We start from the raw sequence: 25,911 nt of genomic DNA on the forward strand, positions 1-25,911 counted from the left end.
TGCACGATTAACTTTAATCACATCCCTGGTCCTGCTGATTCCCATGGGACTAACTCAAGTGCTCAACATGACGCAAGTTGGGGGCCCCGATGAGTCGGTCGGAGTCAGAACGTACAGAGGGCTTGTTCTATATTCCCGTGTATTCACACAGATCAGTGAGGCCATCTGAAGTTTAAAAGTATTTTAGCCACAATATCGATATGTTCAAGCTACAAAGTGGCTAATTATAATGTAGAATTCCTCTAAAGGGTTAACATGGGATCTTTTTAATTGTCAGAAGAGTTTCAGGCTATTAGTGTTGGCATATTCTTCAATAATCTGTTTTATTTTTACCTGCTGGGAGCTTAATTAAAAAACAAAGAGGCTCAATTTAAAGCCCATTACTATGCTAATTTTGTAAGAACTGGGCGGTGATTAAGAAGCTTTAAAAAGAGGAGTTTAGTTTGCTCTAGGGAATGGGTTGGAGGCAGGTTTTATTTCGTTTCATTAGCTAGCTACAATTATTTATAAACTAAATGGAAATGATGATATTAAAGAGTAATGAAAAAAACAGCATCCATGTATTATTGAGCAGCGGAACTTTTTTTAATTTAGCATTGAAATGTGCAGGGCCTTTATTACTGCAACTCACAGTTAACGCAGCTAAATGCAGTTGTTAAATATAAGACTCCGTTTAAATATGCTCATAAATACAAAGCTTCTCCTATAGATCATCGGAATAAGTTTATAAAGACATCAATGTGACAATAAAGATGAACCACTGGCTCTTTTTTACGAAGATTTTATGAGGCTTTATGCAGGAAAATGCCTTAACACAGAATAAATTACAAGAATGTATTGTTACACTGCATGCATTTCTGTGTATGTCACACACACCCGCAATTTGCTATTATATTTTGTCTTGCATACTAACCATAACCCAAAATACCATACAGAAATAAATGCTGCAAGACAATAGCTGGTCTAACGCGCCCAAAGCAGATGCAGAACATACATTCCAGAGGCAAACAGACACGCGGAGGCACAGGAAAGGGATACAGCGTCTTTGAAGCTGAGATGTGTAAAACCGTTGGGTAAGGGTGAGATGGAGAGATGCCAGTGACATCGTACACTAGCCCCACCCAGCCCCGGCCCTCGCCAAGCTCCTCCCCTTAGCTTCAGCCTTTTCCGGCTTTTACCCTTTTCTCTTCCCCTCCTGCCCTGCTCTCCTGCTTGGTTTCCTGCATCTTCTGTCCTTTGGAGGAGGCTGTTGTCTTGGAACACCGGCCCAGGGACTGTACGTGCTGCCGATTCACATTCCCCACTGGCTGGGGGGGGGGGGCGCGAGCAGGGTTAACCCCCCCCTTCTCCCCGCTAACTGCTGGTTTCATTGTGCAAAGCATGTGCCTGAAACCCCAGCTCAGTCCCCAGCAGGAGAGATTTGCCTGCGCTAAGGCTGAACCGGGACTTGGGACTGGGTTGAGAAACTTCCTGATTACAGTCCGGGATGCTCCAGTGACCTCTAAGCAGCGTGGTCTGACCGTGGCGGCTCCAGTGGCCTCTAAGCAGCGTGGTCTGACCGTGGCGGCTCCAGTGACCTCTAAGCAGCGTGGTCTGACCGTGGCGGCTCCAGTGACCTCTAAGCAACGTGGTCTGACCGTAGCGGCTCCAGTGACCTCTAAGCAGCGTGGTCTGACCGTGGCGGCTCCAGTGACCTCTAAGTAACGTGGTCTGACCGTGGCGGCTCCAGTGACCTCTAAGCAACGTGGTCTGACCGTAGTGGCTCCAGTGACCTCTAAGCAGCGTGGTCTGACCGTGGCGGCTCCAGTGACCTCTAAGTAACGTGGTCTGACCGTGGCGGCTCCAGTGACCTCTAAGCAGCGTGGTCTGACCGTGGCGGCTCCAGTGACCTCTAAGCAGCGTGGTCTGACGGTGGCTCTGCTTGTTAGCCAGCCCTTTCCATCTCACTAGGGGCTTGATTAAACCAGTCCCAGCCTCAGTCAAGAAGTGACAAGGAAGAAGCCCTGGAACGTCCATTGTCCTCATCAGCCAGGTGTCGGTGCCTGGGTGTCCCCTAGGGCAGCGGACAGCGCGTGTGCTGCCCCGGGGGACGCTGCCCTCTCCTCCCTTTGCAGTGGCCTGGAAGGTAGAAGCTGTGCACGTGAGTGGTTGTTGCTCCTTCAAGGCAAGGGATCCGACAGCCCCCCAATTTCCAGCACCGGTGTCCCCTGGGACTGGCTGTTCTCTTCAACTTCACCTACCCTGTCACGCTGTCACGCTGTCCATCCTCCAGTCAGGGCAGTCATAATGTCTGTCATCAGCCCAACGCTGAGGCCTGGCGACCCTCCACAGCCCCGCTGCACACGCACCGAGGCAGCTCCAGCAGGTGGCTCTGCCAGACAAAGCGACCCGCAAACCAATTTTCACGTATCTGGTCGTGGCATTGCCTGCAAGGGCTGGCGCTGCCTTGGAGAGTTTCCCTAGTAGCTCACCTAACTCATGCTGCGGATTAGGGCCAGTTCTGCTTGTCCCGTCCTCAGTGGACATGGAGAGTCGCGATCACTAGGCTCTTTAGACCAGGCCTTAGTATCTTTGAAGACTGTTAGCGAGTGTGCTCCCTCCGGCTTCTTTTCTGAAGACCTAAACATGTCTGGTTATTAACCTCTCCCATAGATCGTCTTTCCTAAACTTGTACCACTTTGGTTACTCTCCTCTGGACTCTCCTAAAGCACAGTGCCCAAACTGAACACGAGACTTCAGCCAAGACCTCGCCAGGGCCAAGGAGAGCGGGCCAGCTGTTTCCCATGTCTTATGTAAGACACTCCTATTAATACACCCCAGGGTATCAGCCTTTTGACTCCTATTCTAGCTGTGATCCGTTATAGCTCCCAGCTCCTTGTCAGCAGTACGACCATCTAGCCAGGTAGTCCCCAGTTTCTAGTTGTGTGTTTGATTTTGCCTCTCTGCATGAAGTTCTTTGCACTTGTCTTCCTTGGTTTTTATCTTGCTACATTCTGACCAATTTGTTAGGGTTATTTTGAGTTCTGATCGTGGCCTGCCAAGTGCTTGCAACCCCTCCCAGCATGGCACCGTCTGTACATTTTATAAGCTTCATTAATGAAAATCTGGAATAGTGCCTTGCCCCGTACTGATCCCTGCAGGATCCTGTAGAAAAATTAAAAGAACCCAAGTTGTATTAGTGTTATAATCTCATGACACCTGACTTCCGATTTGTACACTCTTGTGGTGGGAAGTACGGGCGTCCTTTTATGTCCAAATCCTGCTGCTTCTTTTGCTGCAGCCTTCTCTCAGTCTCCACCTAGCAAAAACTCTCACCAGCTCCTCCCTTCCCGAATCTCCTGCCCAAATAACTGCATCTGCATCCTCTCTGGCCACCTTAGCCCCTCCAACCACTGCTTGCCCCCACCCCTCTGAACTCCTCTCCCTCCCCCCATCCCTGTCCTCCTTTGACCATCTCCCACCACATGACATTCATGCTTCACGGGAGAGCCCTGGGTGGTTCTGCCAGTCGCTACAGATGGGCCCATCTCAGATCCTCCTGCTTCATCGTGCTGGTAGCTACCGCACCCACTGTGCTCATTTCTCACACTGCTGCCTTTCTTCCACCTCGCCTGCCCTCTCCACAGGCCCCGGCTTCCCAGATACCTTCAAGGAATGTGCTGACTAATCTGCTTTTATCACTTAGTTCTTCTCTGAGCAAACCCCTCCTGTATGTGGAGGGAGGTGGCTGTGTGCTAGGAGAGAGAGGGGAGGACTCTGGAATCAAGCGGGAAGGAGGGCGGGAGAGGTGTATTTATCATGTTTAACTTTAGAGAGCCATGTAACTTGGAAGGTGCACGCTTAGTACCTACCTGACCACTTTTTCTTTCAACCCCCTTCCACCTACTTTACGTTCTTTGGGGTAGGAGCTGCCATCTCCTGTGTTTAGAAAGTCTGCAGCGTATGGTGGGTGCTACTGTCAACTAAAGAAATAAGATAAAAAACTAGTAAAAACGAATGGAACCATAGGTTAATAAATCCAAAATGCCAGCCCAAGGAGATGTGTGTTTCCTTGCTTTGGACCAAATCCTGCTCTCAGTTGTTCTGATATAAAATCGGAGTAAAACCACTAGGGAAAATAAAGCAGATTTGTTCCGTCAAAAGTACATATGCTAAGAAAATTGAATCGATTCACTTTCAGCTCAAGATGGTTGGTCATTTGCAGATTCATTTTTAAGGGTTCCTGTTACCATGACAAAGAGCAGTTAAGAATTATGTGACATTTTCTATGGTTTATTGACAGGCATCCTTTTTTAACTTCTTACAGATCTCTGGTGTAAGTTTGTTTAAAACATCAGACATTTTCAAGTTGCGACTGTTGCCAAAAGATAGTAAAATTGCTAGTGGTTCTCTAATTTATTTTCAACACTATTTTTTCCCACCCTACCATCTTTTAAATTCTCTTAGGACTTAGACTCATCAGCCCCAAATCCTCAGTGGGGATTGCTCTGACTTAAATGGGAATTATGGCCAGTAAAGTTATTTTTCATTTAAGAAATGAATTATGAGCCAGTTTAATACTGAAGTTAGAATTGCTTAGAGCAGCCAGCACATCTGTGACTCGAATGTCTGGACAAGGAGCAGCATCAGTGTCTTGTGTGCTGAGCTGGAGTGAGTAAGGCTGTAAGGCCTTCTCCACCAGTTCCCTCTCTGCTGAAACAAAACAGCTCCTCTGGCTTCCAAACTCACGGCAAGGCCCAGACGCCAGGCATGATTCTGCCTTACTCCAGCTGGGGTGGAGGGCTTGTTGGGGGAAAGGGCAGAAGGCAAAGAAGCTTCTAAACTGTTTTTGGTTCTAAAAGGCAACAGGGCTCTCCAGGAACCCTGAGGTCTTTTCAGTGTCCCCTGGCCCTCTTCTGACCCTGTATACACCTTACATTCTTCCTTTAATGATTGACACTCAGTGGGATGTGCCTCCAGGCACACTGAAGTTGTAGCCGCTTCTTCATCAAAGCGCCTGTTTACAGCTGGTTTGAGTTGGATGCCAATAAACAGTATTCTTTTTGTCTCAAAATAAAAAGCAGCTTAAGTCTCTAATGATAAGGATTTTGTGCTTTGTAGAGCAAAAATTCAGCTAGGTTGAGACAGCCCGTCCCTCAGCTTAGCAAGTCAGAGTACTTCATACTTCCCGCTCAGGCGCTTTTATCTCCTTGAGTGACTGGGCTGAGATGCTTATCACTGTGCCAGAAGTGATGAGGGTTACATCTTTAGTTGGAAATCATTGGCAACATGTGGTGAAAGCCTAAGATGTTGTCACACTTTAACTTGGTCCTAATCTGTTCAAAGGCAGCTCAGGCTTTCTAACGGCACCAGCAGGTAGAGAGAGTCAAAGACCATCCGGGGCCAAAGAGCTCCTGCCGTTCTTCGGAGAGTTTATGACTTTCATAAAAGTGGGACAAAGAAACTGCGGCAGTAACTGCTGTTGTCTAAATGAAGAGCTTATGTTCACCCAACCATATTTCATTAACTTGTACCTTCCAAGCTTCTCCATTTCCTGCCTGTTTGTGCAGGCCTGGAAGCAGTGTGAACTGTTTTCATGCCTATTCCAGTGCAGTGAGAACAAGAGAGATGCACAACTGCTCCATCCCCAGACCGTTGACTTTCTAGTGGCATTTACATGTATGAGCATCTACGATTAGCACTTCGCACGCACCGGCCATAGGTGTCTGAGATGGCACTTCCCCCAATTATTGGCTAGTACAATGCATCTTGTCAATTGTGAACTAGTATGTTAACGTGGGATCAAAAAACGAATCAATAGCTTCCAACAGCAACTCTTTAAATGTGGCAAGTGGAGGTCCCTGGCGAGAACGGTCCAAAATAGATTTGGGATTTGCAATAGGCTTGAGTGTTTTTGAAAATCCAGCGATTTGTGACTAAGGACCCAGTCTTATTCCCTTTGCTATCAATGGGAGTTTTCCTCGTTCCCTTTTTTTGGAGCAGAATTAGACACAGATCGTTCTCTCATGTGCAACAGTCATGGATGGAGTGAGTTCAGGTTTCTTGATGAGAAGACTTCATGCTATTCAGAAGATACATTTATTTTAAAAACAGCTCAGACAACTGCTGTGTGTTGTGGATGACGAGTAAGGGAAAGCTCCAGATGAGCAGAATCTATTGTGCCTCCTGCTCTGAAAAATGTATCCAGTTTTGGAAATGTTGATGCAAACCCCAAGAATATTGTTGGGCAATCCCATTTACAGAGAAAGCCGAGCAGTTGGAATTGCTGTGCCAGAGGGAATTAGTGTAGTGACAGGACACACTGCGCGTATTGCGCTCTCTAGCATTCCTGGCATCACTTAACAGTTTTGATTTGCTGAAAAGGTTTCACATACGATTTTTTTTAAATCTAACTCTCAAAACGTTATTTTTATATGTTCAGAGCTAATCATGTGTTCAGACAAATCTGGCATTGTTCTCCCAACTCTGAAATGTAAAGGGCAGAACCCCCTCCCTGTGCTACTGGCTTTGTGAATGTCCGACTCCATTTTCAAACATTTCAGCATGGGTGGAAATGCCCCGTTCAATGTGTGTGCAACTGGTGGAAAAGCTTAAAACCAATATTGACGCTGTCGGCGCAGGCTCTCTGGCTTTGCTATGGGCCTTGCTTATCAGTAAATCTGTATGTACGGGTGTGAAGAGTCTCATTTACTAGATCCTAAGGACAAACACAGATGCAGATCTCAGATGCCTACAGCTAAGTCTGTAACTTTTTCTCATCCTTATCTACCTGTATCGCAATAGGCAGAGTCTGGTGATTGACTCAGTTTCCTGTGACTCAGTGGCTCTGGGTTGTAAAGCAAATGCTACGATCATCGTGGTAGAATAAACATCTTCCTGTTGTTACTACCATACTGATGATGAATCCAAGTAAATCTCTTTGAAAAGGGCTCTGTGTTTTCCATCGCTAGCATCAAGACAGGGCGAGCTTCTCCAGTCCAGCAACACCCATGGTCCAGCATGATTTCAGTTAGCCAGAGGTCCGCTTAGTGTGGGTGCGGCCAAGTGTACCACAGTCCCATAAAGTTTGTTTGCAGCCCTCAGCCTTGGCTCTCAGGTTCTGTGCTGCTGTGTAGCTCGATTTTACCCCTCAATGTCTCCTAAGAGCCCAAGTGAACGTGGTGGTGATGCTGCTAGAGAATATTGGCCTCCTGTGGTTGGGCAAATTCTCTGCTTCGGCGCCAGTCAGGTCCCAAGGGGGCTGGACTAGAGAGGTTCACCCTGCACTGTCTTATTGCCCAAGCTCAGTAACACTGACTCTTGATTACAGGAATACATTAGCATTCTCGGATATCAACGGACGCGCCTGCAGTTGCTCAGGTGTCTTTTCTGGCTCAATATATTTGATTTGCTTTTCATACAAAAAGAAGAGAAAAGGGAAGATACATTTCCCTTCTCCTGCTCCATCTAGTTTTACCAAGAATGGCTCTGCTCTGCTCTGCTCTGCTCTGCTCTCTGGGCCGCAGGCTGTGCCTCTTCCTGGTTCGGAGATGCCCTTCAGGAGGGCATGGCTGTAAAGGGAACGGACGTGACGGGAGAGGGAAAACCAGAAGCTGCTTTCATACATTAAAAGTCAGACCGAGAGACAAGGGCTCGCAGCAGAATATCGCAGAGCCCTTTGTAAGACAAACAACAAGTTTTCATGCTCAGATGGAGATTCTTGGGTTAAATTGCTATCTTTGAGTTCTGAACTTGGAAAGGTATTAAAGTGGAATTAAACCTTTCCACAATCCAGCTCTTGTGTCATTCAGGATTTTTTGGGGGTCTGTTTAATTGTACATAGCAGCAGGGTTCTGAGTGACTGGTGCTCTAAAGAAATAAGGGGTAGGGTTAAGTCTGCAGCCCACAGCTCTCTGCTAATCCTTCTTGTTCCTTGAAGAAGGATTTACTTTTGCTGCCAGCTTGTGAAAGACTTTCCTGGTCCACAAGAGATTGTTGTGGCTTTCCTGGGGAGGTGTGGTTGCTATAGCAGGGAGTCACGGCTGGGTATTCTCTCAAACCATACAGAGAATGGGCCAAAAAAGAGCCGAAGAAGAGTAAAACTGGGGATTAAAAAGGGGAACAATGGGAGACAGGAAGATAGGAGTGGGAACAAATAGGAATTACAGCACCAAAAATAATGCAAAGTGACAAAAAGAGGAAATAGAAAAATAATAGCTGACAGTCTGGCTGAAAAGAGAAACTACTACAAAAGAACAATTTATTTTCGGCTGACAAAGAAAATAACAGGGCATTTGGGAAATAAGACACAGGCTTGTGTCTTAACATTATTTTGGTTCTTATTGGACTGCAAGCGTGTTGTGCAAGTATCATAGAAAACCCACCTCTCTCTCCCGTGATCTGTCTATTGCAAACGAAAGCAGCGGGGTTTGTTTTTTGGTTTTGGTTTCTAAGGCATCTTGCTGGTGGAGTGCCAGCTCTGCAGATTAGATCAAGGGTAATTCTGGAGTTTCCATTTACAGGCGTTGCTACTCGGATCATTACGAAAAGGAAAGTGCCAACTCTACACTCGGTTACATTTTGTGAATGATTCCCAAAGTTGTAACTGCTCTTAAGGCCATGCATTCACACTCTCATTTGTTTTCTTTGGTGCCTACAGGACAGATCCTGCGGGCAGGACTCAGGGAAAACGTCCCCTCGAGTTAATGCATTGCTTTAGCTTTGCCTAGACAGGGGCTGTGGACCCAATCCTGCAAGATGCCGGGAGGTAGCAAGGGGCCTTCAGTCCCAGCATGGATTGGGCTCAGCAGCTTTGTAGGATCAATCCCTGAGTAAAGGCAGAGAGATTTCACCCCTCTCAGATTTTCCCTTGATGATACTTTCTTCTGAAAACCTTCAAGTGGGAAAAAGTTGCACAAAGATTTGGACTTTTCCGAGCGCATGAAGAGAAGCAGAAAGTCTCAAGTCACGTTCAGGAGCTTTCCAAATAACAACAAATTAAGAAAAGTTTCTTAAAACATACTAATAAAAAGTAATCTCTGCCTCTAGCAGCAAATCTCTCGGAATGCCTGTCCTGCACCCTACTGGTTTATAGATAGGGGATGCAACGCCATAGAACAGATGAAACATTTTGTTTATAAAGTGTCTGTGGCTTGTTTTATGTCACATGCTTTTGCAATATAGATAACAGATTACACCATGGAGCTTTCACTGCCTCGTGCAATAATGGTACCACAAAGCCTGTGTAGGGGTATTAATAATAGATTGTGTTGATGAGTTTGGAGAAGCCGGCAATAGACCCCCCACTGCAAAGACATTAACACCACAGGACTAAGGGATCTTTTCCTTGCAAATCAGTTGCTAAATTGGCTGTGCTGATGGGTTTGGGCACAAGCTCTTGTATAGCATCCCTGCAGCAGGCACAGGAAGTTATTTTGTTTTATACTGGCACGTACTATTTTTTCTTTTTAATGTTCATCGTTGAGAGGAAGGGACCTGTACAAATTCTTTCCTTAAATCATTCTTGCCAGCCAAGAAATAATTTATAAATTAAATCTGAATTGTGTTGATGCCTCATTTTTTTTCTTTGCAAGTGAAGGCCAAAACACTGAATCGTGGACATATAATTTCTCTGCTTCTAGGGCCCTTATAGTGAATCTCCATGTAAAAATGGCATTAGCAGAGAAAGTCCCTGTTGTTAGCAATGGTGATTCACAGGAAAGTGTCGTTTCGCAGTGTTATTTAGCATATTAGAGTGGTCAGACTTCGGAAGCAAAACGAGCCCTATGTGGGAAGACTGATTTGGGATGTAAGACACGAACTTCTGCTCAGAGTGTTAACCAGGTAGCCCACTTGAAGCCAGCAGCATTATACAAGTGCAAAGAGAGGGTGATTGTAGCTCAGTTTATATACGGAGTTGAGTACAGAGAAGGAAAAGGGAATGGAAGAAAAGGCATGGCAGTGGGGGAGGAAATCCTCCGTCCTTTGCAGAGGTTTTGCAGAAGTGCAAACAAGCCACTGGGCACTGTGTTTTCATGGCACATTGGCACGGTTTGGAGAAATACAAGCAGCATCACACCACAGGGCTGTGTCGCTGGTATTTTTGGAAACCGTGGACAAATCAATGCTATTTCAGAAAGCGTTGCACCGCCTGATAGTAGAGTGCTAACAAAATCATCACATCTTGTTAATCCATTAGGCTTTTTAATTGCAGCCATGGCTTTATGAATGCAATTGGTGCTCTTAACTTTTATAACACTTTCCACGTTCCAGAACAGATTAGGAGAAAATTGCAGCCATAATCTGTACAGTGAATTGCCATGCTATAAAGAGGAATGGGAGTAGCTGGGAAGAGCAATTGGATTCCCAAAGGTGGAGCACAGTGGAGCAATATCAGTGACTTTGTAAATGAAAAATTGTTTTAATTCCCTTCTAGCAGCAATAATTTGATTGTTCATAAATTTTTCCATCAAGTGTGGTAAGGAAGAGATGTCATAAAATAAAACAGTGTGACAGTGATGGAAGACAGCAGAACAAAGTGGTCAATTAAGGTGTGAAAATTAAACAGAGAAAAAAATTCAATTGCCGTGTTCTACTTGAAGCAAAAGCTCCAACGGGCTTTATGTTTTCCTGGTACTGCAGAGCGGTGGGAAACAGAACTTTTTCGTTCGTTATGTGTGTGAATCAGCATATGACCCTTGCTGAAATCACTACAACTATTTACATGCTTACAATTACGCACGTGCATAAGTTAAGGTTGCCAGGTGTCCAGTATTGACCCAGACAGTCCGGTATTTTCGCCTCCTGTCCAGTAAAAAAAATGTCCGGGATTTGTTAATTTTTTTTCCCTGCCAGGAGGCAAAAATACCGGACACCTGGCAACTCTACATACACTCAGCAACCGGGCCCAGGCCTCCGCTCCCCTCCCCACTTTCCTTGTTCCACAGGGGAGCTGTCTTCTGGCTCAGAGCAGGAAAACAAGATGGCCACCGGCAGCCTGTTGAAACCAAAAAGCCTCAAAGGGGTCTTTTTTTTTTTTTAGCTCAACAACTTTGGTCTCCCCCCCCTTTTTTTTCCTCAACAGAATTTTTTCCCAGGTGGTTTTTTTTTTGGGGGGGGGGGGGTTTCGGTATTTTTGGTTAAACCATCTGGCAACCCTAGCATAAGTTCTCTGCCGAATCACTGTCTACAGGCTTATTCTTATGTCAGGGTCACATATTTGAACCCACTCCCAAGTATGGGGCTAGGTGGCTGGTACCATCTGACAGCTGTTTGGCAGTCCATGTGAAATGAGTTTGGGATCTTAGGCCAGGTCCTAGTTCACAAGTGTCCATCTCACAAAATCACCCTCAGAACTGGATTTAATTGACACCCTCATTGGCCATCTGAGCCACGAAGCCACGTATTGAATGGGCACAAGATCGGAGTTCTCTTTTCGCTCGTATAGATGGCTATGCCAGGTCAGGGCTGAGGCACAGCTGCAAGGTTCAGGTTGTCGGTTCAAGATTTGACAGCAGCTGTGTGCTCACTGCCAGCTGTTTTTTTAAATCTATATGAATTTGCTGTAGGAAAAGAAAATGGGATGGTTACATAAGAACGGCCGTACTGGGTCATACCAAAGGTCCATCTAGCCCAGTAGCCTGTCTGCCGACAGTGGCCAGCACCAGGTGCCCCAGAGAGGGTGGACCAAAGACAATGATCAAGCGATTTGTCTCCTGCCATCCCTCTCCACCCTCTGACAGACAGAGGCCAAGGACACCATTTTATCCCCTGGCTAATAGCCTTTTATGGACCTAACCTCCATGAAATTATCTAGCTTCTCTTTAAACTCTGTTATAGTCCTAGCCTTCACAGCCTCCTCTGGCAAGGAGTTCCACAGGTTGACTACACGCTGTGTGAAGAACTTTCTTTTATTAGTTTTAACCCTGCTACCCATTAATTTCATTTGGTGTCCTCTAGTTCTTCTATTTAGGGAACTAATAAATAACTTTTCTTTATCCGCCCTCTCCACACCACTCACGATTTTATAGACCTCTATCATATCCCCCCTCGGTCTCCTCTTTTCTAAACTGAAATATTGGAATATTATTAGTTATATGATGGGGGTAGCCAGCTGCTAGAGTCGGGGGGGAGCCATGTTGTGCTAGATGCTGTGTGGATGCATGCAAAAACACAGTTCCCACCCCAAAGACTTTACAATCTATACAACGGGCCCAATGCAGCTCTGGCTAAAGCTAAAGGGAGTTTTGCCATTGACTGCAAGGGGGACGGGTCCAATCCACTGACACAATGTTTCTGTGACTTGTAGTGGTCAGACAAGTCAGTTGCCGTGTAGCTGAAGATGCCATGTTGGGACAGTGTATGTATTTGGGGAGCAGAGTCACTGGGTGATCTCATAACTTCACTAGTCAGCACCAAACAAAACTCCCGCTGGCTTCACTGTGGAGCCAAGATTTCACCCATCATGAAATTTCATGCCACCTTTTTGTTAGTCTTCTGTGTAGCCTTTATTATTTGCTTGGCAATGCCACCCAGTGTTAAAGTCCTTACGACAACACTAATAAGATACTCCCTAAAGTGCTGGCAAGAAAAGGGACACAACTGCTGTGAAGATGTGCTACAAGCCATTCCTCAAATGTGCACACTTCAAATACATATGGGAACACAGCTTGCTCCATTCGTGGTCACCTACAAAGGGTATTCTGTCCCACAGTGATAACTAAGGGAGTGGGGAAGCAAATGCTGTTTCCAGTTTTTACTATAGAAATGAAGAATTTTTGTTGGCGTCTTTCAGAAGTGATACTTTTTCATAAACTTTTTGCTTTTCATGCAGACTTTATTGGTTCTTCAAGAAAGTGAAATGCCTTAGTGTTTACTGAAACTTCAGCTGTGAAATTGCCTTCAATAAAATAAGCCATTATTTTTTTCTGAAGGGAAATTTGAAGTGTTCCAATGTTTCTTTAAATGAATTGTTAATTTTTTCCCAAGCCATAAGCTCTCGCATTTCAGTTTTGCTTTGGCACAATGGGGATATTTTGAAAATTTTAATTTAATGTAACCAAGCAACAGTTTTTCCTTTTCTATACACAGCCATAATCCAGAGTACACTATATTTTTTTGAAGTTCTTCTGAACCATATGTGGTGTTTCTGAGCTGTATGTAGAGTAGGGCTGAAGTATGAATAACAGAGCTAGTTGAGGGAATATCATTCAGCATTTAGTTTCTCTCTTAATAAAATTCAGTTGTGAAAAGCCAATCCTACTGGAGTTCTGACCAGTTTTATACCATATAATGTGAATACCAATTAAATGCTCAGTTGGCATGGATGTATACATACAAAAATCATTATCAACACACCAGTGTGCCAGCGTTAAAGGTTATTTGTATTATTTACTAAAAGCAGCGACCATGATCTTTGCATAATTATTACATAAACATAAGCTTAGCAATCTGTTCTATTTTTTTCCAACAGTGAATGTCAGAACTATACAGAAAGGAAAATTATTTAAAGTCCCTGATAGTCAGAGAGCAGCATCTGTCATCTAGTGTACATCAAATGTCTTAATAACTTCCTATTTATTGCTTCACTGCAGAAATCCAAATAAACAAATTGACTGAGAGTCTATTTTTATGACTCTGTCTTGTTTAAAAAACCTCTTGAACCACACTTAATTTGAACAGCAAATTTTACACTGTACGTTGAGATCTCTTCGCTCATAATAAATTAGTTATAATAAAACTATTAAAATCTATTTGCCTGCAAACAGAAGGAAATTAAGAGCTCTGGTGAAGCAACAGAAAGGTAAAGGGCAGGTTGTTAGGACATTACCCAAGTAAACAGCGGAACAGTGATTCTCAGGAGCCGAGCAGGGTCAAATTTAAAGCAAGATAACTCCGCTAGAGATAATAAATCAGTGGTACATATTAAACACCAGATGGTTCTGCCCTATGCAGGAAGGCACAATGGATCATATAACTGTGGTTGTGTTTGTAAGGATTACTGAATCAGCCAGACTTCACAGGGATATCCTAACAAATAAAATCTTAATAGCTACTTCCGCTAGAGAACATTTGCATCTACTGTTTAAAGACAGGACCATGCGTATCAAACCTTTCGTTGTCCCCACAATGTATATTCCATTCATTTGCTCAGTGCAGCCATTTTAAAATGCAGCATGTGTTTTGCTTTCTAATACTGTAAGGTTGTTTCACAGTGATTATTACCAATACTCAAGTGAACAAACCAGTCTATTGTTCCAAGCTCAGCTAAATCCTCTAAGTGTTTCGGACGTAGATGCAAATACACTTAGAAAACCCCCAAAACTATTGAGTTGTCTTTCAGAATTGTCCAGGCAACAGAACTTATTTATAAAACTCTTCCAATCATTGATTCAAAACAAAGTTTTCTTGTTCTGCTTTTCTCCTTTGTCTTCTTTGAACAATTTTCTTTGGAATGTTTTCGTTGTGCTTAGGAGTCAGAGATTTCCTGGGGCTTCTAATAAAGGCATTTGATTTCCACTCTCTGCATACTTTAACAAGTCCAAGGATTTTGAGGTTTGATGTTAACTTGAGAGAGCTGGAGATAATCAGCAACGGGGGTAAAAAGTCAGAGTTATGTAAATTATTTGTAAAATGTACGGCAAGGCAAAAGAACCATTTCTCCAAATGTGGTTAGCATGGGGCATAGTCTTTGTCTCAGCACAGAACATCCACATGTCACGCCTCAAATTTATTGCTTTGATTGAAACCTGTAGAGGGTGATCTGTAACGTATTCCTGCTATCCTAGGCTTCTCAACAGGTTTATTGCCATTCGTTTATAAAATGAGCAGTCTAATGAGCAGTGTTTTAGATCAGAGATATCAAAGTCTGGTCATTTGTCAAGATTAGTTTCCTGTTGTGAGACTGCCTTGTGCAAAACCGTATAGAACCTGACGTTACTCTGGGAATTGAAACCCCTATAAACACTCTCTAAGATCAATAGAATGAAATGTTCATAATCCCAGAATGAAATGCAATGCACTGCAGTCTGTGTGTATGGACGGCTCTCCACGCATCCCAGGGCGGCAATGTCTGAGCGTGGGCGATGGCAGTTTTTCTATTTCCAAGGGAAGGTGTGATGTCCACACAGTAATATGAGACAAATACAAAACTCCTGTAACGTGTCAATGGAATGAATTAGGATTCTATTAATCAGGCTGTGACTAATTACAATGAAGAGACCGCCAGGGATAACGTTACTACACAAGCACTGTCTGTGGGTACAGCACGTTATCAGTAAATAACACTGAATATTTTACATTTCCATTACAAAGCCCTTTGCATCCTGAAGCATGTCCAGCCCCTCCACGGGGCACAGAGGCAGGTGAACAATGCATTGCAAGCATGACGGAGGGGGACGAGAAACCGGCTCATTTCTGCTTAGCCGTTTAGAAAGAACGCAGGTTCTTTTAACCACCCTCTTGGCTACAGCTGGGGTCCAGAGCTCCCTTGTGCTCTAGGTTGTGAAGTGTGTTAGTGAGATGCACTTTTGTGCATCAAGTTGCTTTTTGGTTTCTGCTTCCACTGGAAGGTGGTGAATTTCAAGGCTTTCTAGTGACTCGGTTTCCCATTGGGCGAGAAATGAGTGGCACTGGCGTGGGACACCATCTAGCATGTGATCCCTTTCTTTTCAAAGCATGCACCAGCCTGTTGGCCCCTCTGCTAGTCCCCAGCCCTATCCCCTGTCTGGATGCAGGTGGGGTGACCTGTCTCGATCCTCAGGGGACCCCCTGGGCCAGGCCCGTGGTGTTGCTACCGGAGCTGTCCCCAGAAGGGGTGAGCGGACCGCTGGCCCTGCCATCTCCCGCCGTTGCATGCTGCATGGTGGTAGCTGCAACAGCACCCAGGAGACTTTTGAAAGGATCCTCCTGGCTGGCGTTGCAGGATGGGGGCCGCTGTCAGAGCTCTTCAGACTGCAGCCTTGGTTTGAAATGCAGATGGAGTTGGGGAGGTTGTGAGCGCAGCGGCTGACATTCCCCCACAGAGCCCGCCCCCGGCTGGGCCGGTCCCTCCTGGTCCTGAAGCAAGCACAGGTTCCGGTCACAAGGGCGTCATGAACCGATGCCAGTGGGAGGAGTCCGATGCCTCCCCCAGCCTGGCTCATCTTCCCATTCTTCAAGCTTGTTCCGTCCCAACAACTCTGTAGGCAGAAGTTCCAAGCTTAATTAAACCGAGCCACCCGGGTTTAAACAGGTACATGCAAGTGGTTTGTAAAGCAGTTGGGAGGGATTCCTCCTCGCTGAGCCCTCCAATCCTTTTAGCTACTTTCTTACATGTGGGCACCAAATGTTTCCTCTTGGGGGCTGACCAGCTATCGCCTCTTTATAATTGTGCCAAGTCAACCAATACAAATGTCTGGTCCGATTTTCTCCCTCTCTTAATCGTTTGTATCTAGCACCAAAAATAGCAATGGGAAAATCCAATGTACTGTAGCAAATGAAATGGCCTTATTTACGGGAGGTGCCCTCGCGCACAGGGCATCGGACTCAATTGGTTGGGCTTGGTTCATTCCACGTCCAAAGAAGAGCTGGTTGGCTGGTGTGTGAGACACATACAATATACAGGCATGTTACATTTCTCTCCCTCCCTGCCCAACCCCGAGCCTGCCTTGTCACTCAAGATCTAGTAGCTGCCATTTTGCTGTATTTCCTCAGCGGAGACAAAATGAAGCCCTGTGAGAGGCATGTATCTAGCAGCCACGATAGGGCACGTGACCTGAAAGGGAGCCCATCCAACTGTTACAATCAAAGAGAGGGAAAAAACCCAAAGGGTCTGTTTTTCTTCTGCCTGTGAGCAGAGCAGAGCAAGGCTACTGTACAAATACCTTCGTGCTGCTATTGCCTTGGAAACATGGCGCTAGTACCAGGCTTTCCCTGGCAGTTTTGTGTATCGCCCTGCTCACAGTTAGAAGCACCCAGCACCCTGGAGAAGGAAAATCAAGCGAAAGGAAATGATTCACGCGTCGCCTCGGAAAGGGAGCAGCTGGGGAGAGTGCAGAGTCCCACGCAGTGTGGCAGGGTTGTGGAGTCTGTGATTAAGCTGGTGGTTCAGCGAGTCAGACGCTGTGTACCTCCGCAGGTGCCAGAGGGGGTTTCACACCCTTCCAAAAGGTAAACTGCCTCCTCCAAAACAGGTTAGTCTGGAAATGACTTCGACAGCCCAAAGAAAACGCGTGTTATTCCCCTCACCTGGCCCAGAGAATCGTCCCCCCCCCCCCTCCTCCAACGGTTCCCTTTCTTCTCTCAATGCTTCTTTGTTAGTCACCGCAGGCAGCGCTAGCTCTCGTAGGACAGTATCATTACAAAGCGGCACATGCTGGGGAAGGTATCAGTTTGGGTAGCCTACGGTTGGACTCAAATCTTTCTCCGAAAGTGGAACTGGAGTGAATTTGTTTAGAGCTTTCCGAGAGATTAAGCAGCATTTTCCCCTTTATCCGTGTACCTCTGGAATTCCTGGTTTCATTCCTGATGGAGCAACAACCACATATTGAGTCAAAGGCGACTCTTTTGGTACAGGTTGAACCTCTCCAATCCAGAACTCTCTCATCCAGAAACATCCATTGTCTGGAATTATTTTCATTAGCTGGATGTCCACTTTTTATGGGTGTGGCCACGTTTCCTGCAGTCTCGTAAAGTTTGTTTACAGCCACCAGTCCTGGCTCTCAGAGTGTTGTGCTGTTATTTAGCTCTGATTGACCCCTAAAATGTCTTCTAAGAGCCCAGCAAGCAGTGGCAGTTTTGGTAATGCTGCTAGGCGATATTGATCTCCCATAGTCCAGAAAATTCTCTTGTTCAGAAGTGGTCAGGTCCTGAGGGTGCTGGACTAGAGAGGTTCAACCTGTGTTTTCATCTAAACCAAAACGTCCTAGAAAATTCACAAGAAAACTAGAGCTCAGGGGATTTCGATACCAAAGGGATTGAGCTGGGCCCCCTCGGAAGTTACCGATGCTCACCTGTCACTAGAGGGCTCCCAATGCGCTAAGCCGGCTGATCTCTCGGCCTGTTTTGATATTGACGTGAATGTGGTGCATGTGCTGACGCTTCTTCCTCCCTTCCCTGCTCCCAGGCTGTTTGCTGCGAAGTGCAGTGGCTGCATGGAGAAGATCGCCCCCACGGAGTTTGTGATGAGAGCCCTGGAATGCGTCTACCACTTAAGCTGCTTCTGTTGCTGCGTGTGTGAGCGGCAGCTGCGGAAAGGGGACGAGTTTGTTCTGAAGGAAGGACAGTTGCTCTGCAAAAGTGACTATGAAAAGGAGAAGGACTTGCTGAGCTCCGTCAGCCCCGACGACTCTGACTCAGGTGAGCGCGTCTTGCGCCTGTCCCAGCTGAGAGTCACAGGCGGGCAAAGCAGGGTGGGACAGTGAGTCACCCTGACCCACAGGCTCGGGGCAGTGGAAGAAGAGCTCCCGGGGCCAATCGTTCAGTCTGGTTTTGTCGACCACTCAGAGGTGCCCTTTCGTTCAGAGTCCATTGTGCTGGTGCCTTGGCCTCTGTGCCCTGCCTGCTAAGAGCCATCCCCAAATAGCTCTCTGGACCGGGGTGGGCAGGAAGCAGCCTGCAGGCTAGGCACAGTTCACCAGGGTTAGCCCCTGGCAGGCTGCCGGTTGCTTTATTGTCCTGCACGTCTGCAGGCACAGCCGCTTGCAGCTCCTGTTGGCTGTGGATCAACGTTCCCAGCCAATGGGAGCGCAGACCGGGACACCATTTCCTGCAGCTCTCATTGGCCGGGAACAGCGACCTGCAACCAATGGGAGCAGCAAGGGGCCGTACCTGCGGATGTGCAGGTAAATAAAGCATCCGGCGGCCCACCAGTGGCCCACCAGCTGCCTGCAGGATGCATAGTGTCCCTAGATCTTTCCTTCCATTGCTTCAGGCCATTGCTCAGTGTCCTCCCCATCTCAGTGAAGGGCAAGAGTAACTGACAAGTTGCCAAGATCCAAACGAGAAATTGTATAAAACCGGGAATGGGCAGAGCTGCCTGGTTTGTGTTACCTGCCTCACAGCCTAACACTCTCAGTGGGAGTCTGTATATAAGAGATCGGGGTTGTCTCATCCACCCGTATGTCCTACCTCAGCATTGACAACTCACTGTACCTGCACCGCACCCATGCCGTGTGGCCAGAGTGATGTAAAGTCCCAAGGTTCCCTTGGCTACGTGTCTTTGTCGGACACACACGGGAATGCTAAGAAAAGGCACACGTGTGGGATCAAAACGGCCAGGGGCTTGAAGGAAAGCCAGGGCTGAGTTTTGCATCCCAGTAGTGGCACTAGTGCGGCATGGCAGCAGGGGGACAGCAGGGGTGTTGTGTCCGCTAGCCACCGGCTCTCAACCTTTCCATGCTCCTGTCCCCCTTTCTGGGTTCTCCGCCCCCACGTCTGTCTCACTCACAAACTGCTTGCTTACAAAATCAGGGCTAAAAATACAAAGTGTCACAGCCAGACGGTCACTGGGAAATTGCCAACGTTCTCCTGTTTACCATAGAATGATCAAATACATGGATTGGAATATAAATCTTGTGCCTGGCACACAGAGCAGTGCAAACATGTCACTGTCCCTATGAAATCTTCCTTGGCACTGCCTTTGCTAGTGCTTGTTGTAAAACTAGGCAAATAGCTAGATGAGCTGAGGTTCCCCAGCAGAGGTCTGTGTACCCCTGCTCGAGAGCCACTGCGAGGAAGTCCCGCAGTCGGTCGAGGCAGGACCGAGGGGCTCACGTAAAAAACTTGATACAGAAAAATAATCCAGATTGGGCATTTGGGGAGCTGGTCCCTCCAAACATCGCCACCTAGAGTCACAACATTTGGTTTAGTAACTTTGCCGCAGCTCACCAAACAGACGCTTCCAGCCAGTGTTACAGTCATAGGAGATAAACGTGAGTGAGGGGAAATATATTTCCAAGGGCCACGTGGTAGATTGGAACAATTACTTCTCCTTTTTATAAAAAAAAAATCCTGCGACTGATTGCAGCCCTGCTGGGTGGGTCTCTGTCCCAGCCGTGAGCACGGCTCCGTTTTGCCAGAGAAGCAGCACTTGGACTGAGACGGAGCGCGCGACCCTCTGCCCCATCCCGCAGAGAGAGAGATCCGGGCGTCTCAGCTGCTTCTCCTCAGTTCACTGATGTGCAGGCCAAAGGGAGGCTTGATGATCCCCTGCTCTGAGGCCAGCCCTTCACCCTGCAATTCCAGGCGGGGAGAGAACCCTCTTCCCAGCTACAACAGCAGCTGTTCCCAGCTTAGCATTTTGCTGGTGGGCTAGATTAGCCCCCCCCCTTCCCATTCTCCTGAGCCTGTTTCTGATGTCCCACCAGCAGCAGAGAAATGGGGCAAGCGACACACCCACCTCGCTGCACCCCAAAAACTCGAGCGCTGCCATGAGTCGCCCGCAAACGACTAGTTCTGCCTTGAGCATGTCCCAAATTGGGGCCTGATCCCTCCAGCATGCATGTTTGCGATTCATGCCCTCGAACAGAGAGACTCTGATCTGCACCCCCAACTACCTCTGGGGAGCCCCGCCCACATCTGCCTCCCCTTTAAGTGTCCTCTGGAAGAAAACGTCCAGTGACTTCCAGTGCAGTCGTCCTGGGATGTCTTTGAGAGCAGCCCATGGGCCTGGGCCCAGCGTCCTGAATTACGGGGGAGGAGTCTCCTCCCTTCTCAACCAGATTCCCAGGAAGATTGTCTGGGGAATGAGCAACCCTGCCTGCCCTCCACTGCGAGCCACGGGAGCAGCGCCAGGCAGCGGCCGAGTGACTGATGGTGCCGTGCTCTGAGCCGGGGCAGCTCTGGTCTCAGCAGAGGGCAGGCTCCAGGCCATGGGAGCGCTCTCTGCCTCAGCCATTCCCTGCTGATGTGCCGTGTCTGGCTCCCAGGGTGCGGACAGACCATGGCTAGTCACTGGAACCGCTCGCTTCTTGCCGAGGAAGTGCCTTGGAAAAGCAGCGGTTCTCATTCCAGTCAATGTACAAGCAAGATGGATCCGCGCTTCTGTTTTCTGGGGACAATTCCCTGTGCACCTGGGAGCTGCCTCATCCTGGAGCTTTGCTCTGAGACCCATCCTCCCCGTCGCGAACGTTTTGCGTTTCCGTGGCAGGAATGTCGCCAGGCAAAGGCCCCCCCCTCCCAAGGGTGCGCAGCTCTCAAGCCGTTCCTAACGCTGGTTTCATTTCATGCCAGGCCCTGTTGGTAGGCCCTCAGAGTCCTGGCACCAGAAACGTCCATGTTTAGGTTCCTGGCCCCTAGAATGGATTCGTCCAGGAGATGGGGGTTGCCTGCTGCTTTTCAGATAGGATGCTCTCTCTGTGTGAAGCTCGCTCAGGTAAATGGAGGCCTCACGCAGACACTGCCCACTGAAATCCCCAGTCCCCAGGCACATGTCTGTCTGTCTTTGACGGTGTCTGCTGTACAGCCGCAGTGTGGCTGGACCCTCGTGCACGCCCATGCTGTGTGTTAGCATCACCGCACACGGGCAGCGGTTGCCTACTCCTGACACTGATGTACACCCCTCCCTCGCAGGCACAGTCTCCTTGTGTGCCATGGTCAATCAGCAGGCCTGGAGGCCATTAAGGAGGCAGGCTGGGCATTGGGTTTCAGCTTTACTCCCCGTGATACCCACTGTAGCATCGCCAGCCGCTGAGAAGTATTTTTTCATTAACAAAGAACCTTGAGCCCTACCCCATCCTCCCCCCATAAAGTGTCACGAGACATTTTCCCTTCCGTTGTTTCAAACAGTGAACGCGCTAAGCCCCTTTCCCTCTGTGTGCGCACGTGATTTCACCCAGTTCTGGCCCAGGCATCTTCTTCTCCAAATATTTATCTGCTGGCCACAAAAATAACTCTCCCGTGAGCAACCATGAGCCTTCCCAAGCCAGCCATAGACCATAGAACTGCTCTCTAATCAGGATACAAAAGACGCCTCTTGAACTGGAATGCCTGGTAGGCGCATGTTCATCAGCTCCTGAAATGAATTGAAAGTCCATTTTGTCAGTTCCCCAAATGCAATATTTGAATGCATCAGCATGAGAATTTCTTAATTTTAAAGCCCTTCACAATAGTACAGTGAAGTTTTTTCGATAAAAATCAATGCTGCAGGGAAATTCATACAAACTAACCCCATTTGACTGCTACGAATGATCCATTTTGGCCACAGATCTTGATGCGGACACAGAAGTTATTTCAGGCAGCACAAAAATATGCACTTACTCATAACCCTTTGGCATGACAGTTGGGATTTCCCCCTGCTAACCACTCCTGCTCAGTGCATGATCAGGCCACAAGGCTGCTCAAATATAACAATAGAAATGCAAATGTATTTATGCTATAAATACACATTCACAGAGTCTAACATGCACATCTATGGACCCAGGCTGACTCACGCCTAGAGAGAGACATGCATAGGCCACACACACATATGTGCACTGCACTGAGAGAAATGACTGAGGTTTTCCATACTAGAAATTCCTAAGTCTCTCATCTGAGGAAATGGGTTTTGCCCACGAAAGCTCATGATACTAGCGAGAGAGTCTCTAAGATGCTACAGGTCTGCTCGTTTCATAATAGGCAAAAATGTGGAAACAATGTTACCTCTGGGGCTGCAAAATAATAAAAACAACCAATTTTAAACAGCATAGATTTGATTAAAAGAGCTTTTAGATTTTTAATAACATGTTTTAAATTTTTTTGTTTCGCAGCCTTAGAGGTAACTACCATTTTTAAAGTCATGTAATGTACATCATAAAATCATCGACAGGGCCTGATCCTGCAAATGTTTAAGGATATTCACACAAGTCGACCCATTGAGTGCAGTTACAGTGACGTGTACTTCTTTGCTTGCAGGCTTTTGGCTGGGAGTTTATACACAAGGTTCTGTGTATCATGGTATCATCCAACTAAGGATTCGTTTTCAGTTTTAAAACAGATGAAGGGTAATAGCCGAGTTTGTTATTTAAGGGGTTATAGTATGACTCCATTAATATTCCATTCCAAAGTCCTGGTCTTGTAGCAAACCAAAGAGAATGTTCCAATAACTTTTGTTTCTCAACAGTTAAAAGTGACGACGAGGATGGAGATGTTAAACCAACCAAAGGACAAGCAAGCCAAGGAAAAGGAAGCGATGATGGGAAAGACCCAAGAAGACCCAAACGGCCAAGGACAATACTTACAACACAGCAGAGAAGAGCATTCAAAGCATCCTTTGAAGTGTCCTCAAAGCCTTGCAGAAAGGTAGGCTCGTTAGCAGAGACCCGAACGCAATGTGGTTTTCTGCCGGTAACCCATAGAACACAAGGCCAGTGGAAGATTCTTACAGAAGGGAAATGTTTGGTCAAACATTTGCTTATAAAACATGAACTGATCATTTACTGTTTGCATGTGTCCCCTCCATTTCCAAGGAGATGAACGCCCATCCCCATTTCTGTAGTTATTGTTCCAGCCGTGGCTCTACAGGCATGGTGTTTAGTCATTTATAGCGCAAAGGACTGTGGAAAAAAGCAATTGGAATCACTGGTGAAACTGGAAGAAAATCTCTTCTTTTGAAAGCAACATACTCTGCTGTTTTTACTCTTTTTTTTTTGGCTGTCTGAAGTGTGTCTTCACTGTGAAAAAATGACATTTGTCTTCATCCTTAGAAAATGTGTCCCTTGGGATAAGTGTGATGTGTCTCAGGGTTTCCATTTGCCTTTGTTCACGGTGAGAAATTGTTTTTACTGGGCCAAAATATCAACATTTTATTCTTAGCCAAAGTTGCAAATCACTGTTTCCTAGGTTAAAAAAAATAGCGATGTGATCTCTACCTGACCCACCTACGGAGGTGAAAGTTCATTCTTCTTTAACCCTTCCCTTCCATAGGTCAGAGAAACGCTAGCAGCTGAAACAGGACTCAGCGTACGAGTTGTCCAGGTCTGGTTCCAGAACCAAAGAGCAAAGGTGCGTTGTTTGCCCACCTCTCGAAAGTCAGTTCCAGAGCACATGTTCCGCTGGGGCTGTCAGGTCTGTGGCTGAGATCAGTGGGCAGGAATTAAGTTTTATAAAACCGCTTTGTGACTTGTGGGCCCCTAACATGCTTATGGAGGTGCGGCACAGGCCACGCTCCTGCAGGAAAGCCAGACATCTGCACCTCAAGCAGAACGGTCCAAGCAATGCTCGCTGAGGACTTGTTTGTGATACGGAAACACGGAACCGCAAGCCCCTAGGGCCTGTGCCCAGGACTGACAGTTGAACCCCCTCTGGGCGCACTCTGCATTGACAGGGCTGACGTTTGCACAGAGGGCTGGAACTAGCCAGCTCTTTCTGCTCGGATCCATGAGCTTAGCTGGCGTCTCCTGTTTCTTTCAGATGAAGAAACTGGCACGAAGGCATCAGCAGCAGCAGGAGCAGCAGAACTCTCAGCGCCTAGGACAAGGTAAAGGCCCGTTCGCGATGGAAGCTGCGTGACGGGAAGGGGCGTGGTGGGTTTGTTGCAGCCCGCGGGGAGGGGCGTACGCAGGAGCATGCATACGTCCATAGAGCTGACATCGCTCGGTGCTGCCGGTAAACCTCAACCCACGAGGCATACCGGGGCGGTCGACAAAGGCTTTTGATGTCGACCGCGGAGCATCCAGACTGCCGCGCTGTGCTGCCAAACAGCTGATCGGCTTAGCGCGGCAGCCATTTTGATGTAAATGAAGCGGCGATTATTTAAATTGACTCTTCATTTTGCTATGTCTACAAAGCTCATCTCCATGGCTCCGTCGCCAGAGCCATGTAGTGCAGACATACCCACAATGTGCCACACACACGATCCCCCTCACATGCCCACACTCCCAGTCTCTGTGCCTCACATACACACAATCTTGTCAGTAAGTTTCTGTCTGTCTCTCACACACACAAACTCTCTCTCTCTAGCCCCCATCCCCGCTCCTTCTGGGGGCCCACAGCTGTCCCATGATGACGGGCCCAAAATGTGCGGAGTGGCCCTCCTGCAAAGCTTAGTGCAGCCCCGGAAGAGCAGCATTCATTCTGCCACCCCTCCTGCCCCACTGCCAGGAGCCAGGAATCAGCAAGAGAAGAGAAAAGATGTTTCCTGGCCCCGTCATTAAGGGTCCAGGTTTCACCCCCAAAGAAGATCCGATTTTCCAAGGAGTCGGGTGGGACGCCAGCCACTGACAGTGCAGCCTCCGGGAGCGAGCCGAACTGCGGGGCCTCTGGCTGTAGCTGGCCGCTAACAGCCTCACTCGCAGTGTTAGGAGGAGCAGGGTGCTGAGTGCCTAACTCTGCCTTGGCAAAGCAGTGTCCTGGCCCCGCACAGCCGCCCCAGCGGACAGGGTGCCCACGCCCTGCCGGTTCCCAAGCTCTGGGCCCAGCCAGAGGTTGGCCCTGAGGGTGTGGTTGCTGCTGGCCTCCGAGGCCCCTGTGTGCTGCTCCCTTGCCACGCTGCCAATGGCTCCGCGCTTTGTTTTGCAGAAGTCCTGTCCAACCGGATGGAAGGGATGATGACCCCTTACACACCACTGGCCCCGCCACAGCAACAGATTGTAGCAATGGATCAGAGCAGTTACGGCACGGACCCCTTCCAGCAAGGTCTCACCCCTCCGCAGATGCCAGGCGACCACATGAACCCCTATGGTAAGGCCGGGCCCACGCCGCGCCAGGAGCACCACTTCCCCGCACGACGCGTCGGGCGCCAAAGGCCCAGCCTAGGGATTCCTTTTCCCACACTGGCCCCCGAGCACAGTGACCCTGGGCACTTTTACTCCTGTTATTTATCTGCACAAAAATGGGAGGAGTAACCTGCCCCGGGCACCCTCAGCAGATACTTCCAAACACAGGTCTTAGGCATTACAAGTCCAGCAGCATCCCCTCTCCCCGCCCCCCGCAGAGTCAGCCGAGCGAGCAGCCAGCAGACAGAGAGCCTCCTCGCCC

At 47.6% G+C, this 25,911-nt stretch overlaps 1 protein-coding gene across 2 annotated transcripts in view; it reads left to right on the forward strand.

Annotated features, from left to right (window-relative positions):
* LMX1B (LIM homeobox transcription factor 1 beta) overlaps positions 1-25,911 on the forward strand; it is a 123,701-nt gene that overhangs the window by 84,756 nt on the left and 13,034 nt on the right. For both annotated transcript variants that reach the window (XM_075905744.2, XM_075905743.2), the window contains exons 3-7: positions 18,083-18,315; positions 23,057-23,235; positions 23,860-23,937; positions 24,346-24,412; positions 25,453-25,614. In XM_075905744.2, the coding sequence (XP_075761859.1) occupies positions 18,083-18,315; positions 23,057-23,235; positions 23,860-23,937; positions 24,346-24,412; positions 25,453-25,614 (719 nt within the window). The remainder of the gene's footprint in view (positions 1-18,082; positions 18,316-23,056; positions 23,236-23,859; positions 23,938-24,345; positions 24,413-25,452; positions 25,615-25,911) is intronic.

This window comes from Pelodiscus sinensis, chromosome 23 (genome assembly GCF_052426305.1).
Source record: "Pelodiscus sinensis isolate ZL-2025 chromosome 23, ASM5242630v1, whole genome shotgun sequence".
NCBI classification, from domain to species: Eukaryota; Metazoa; Chordata; order Testudines; family Trionychidae; genus Pelodiscus; species Pelodiscus sinensis.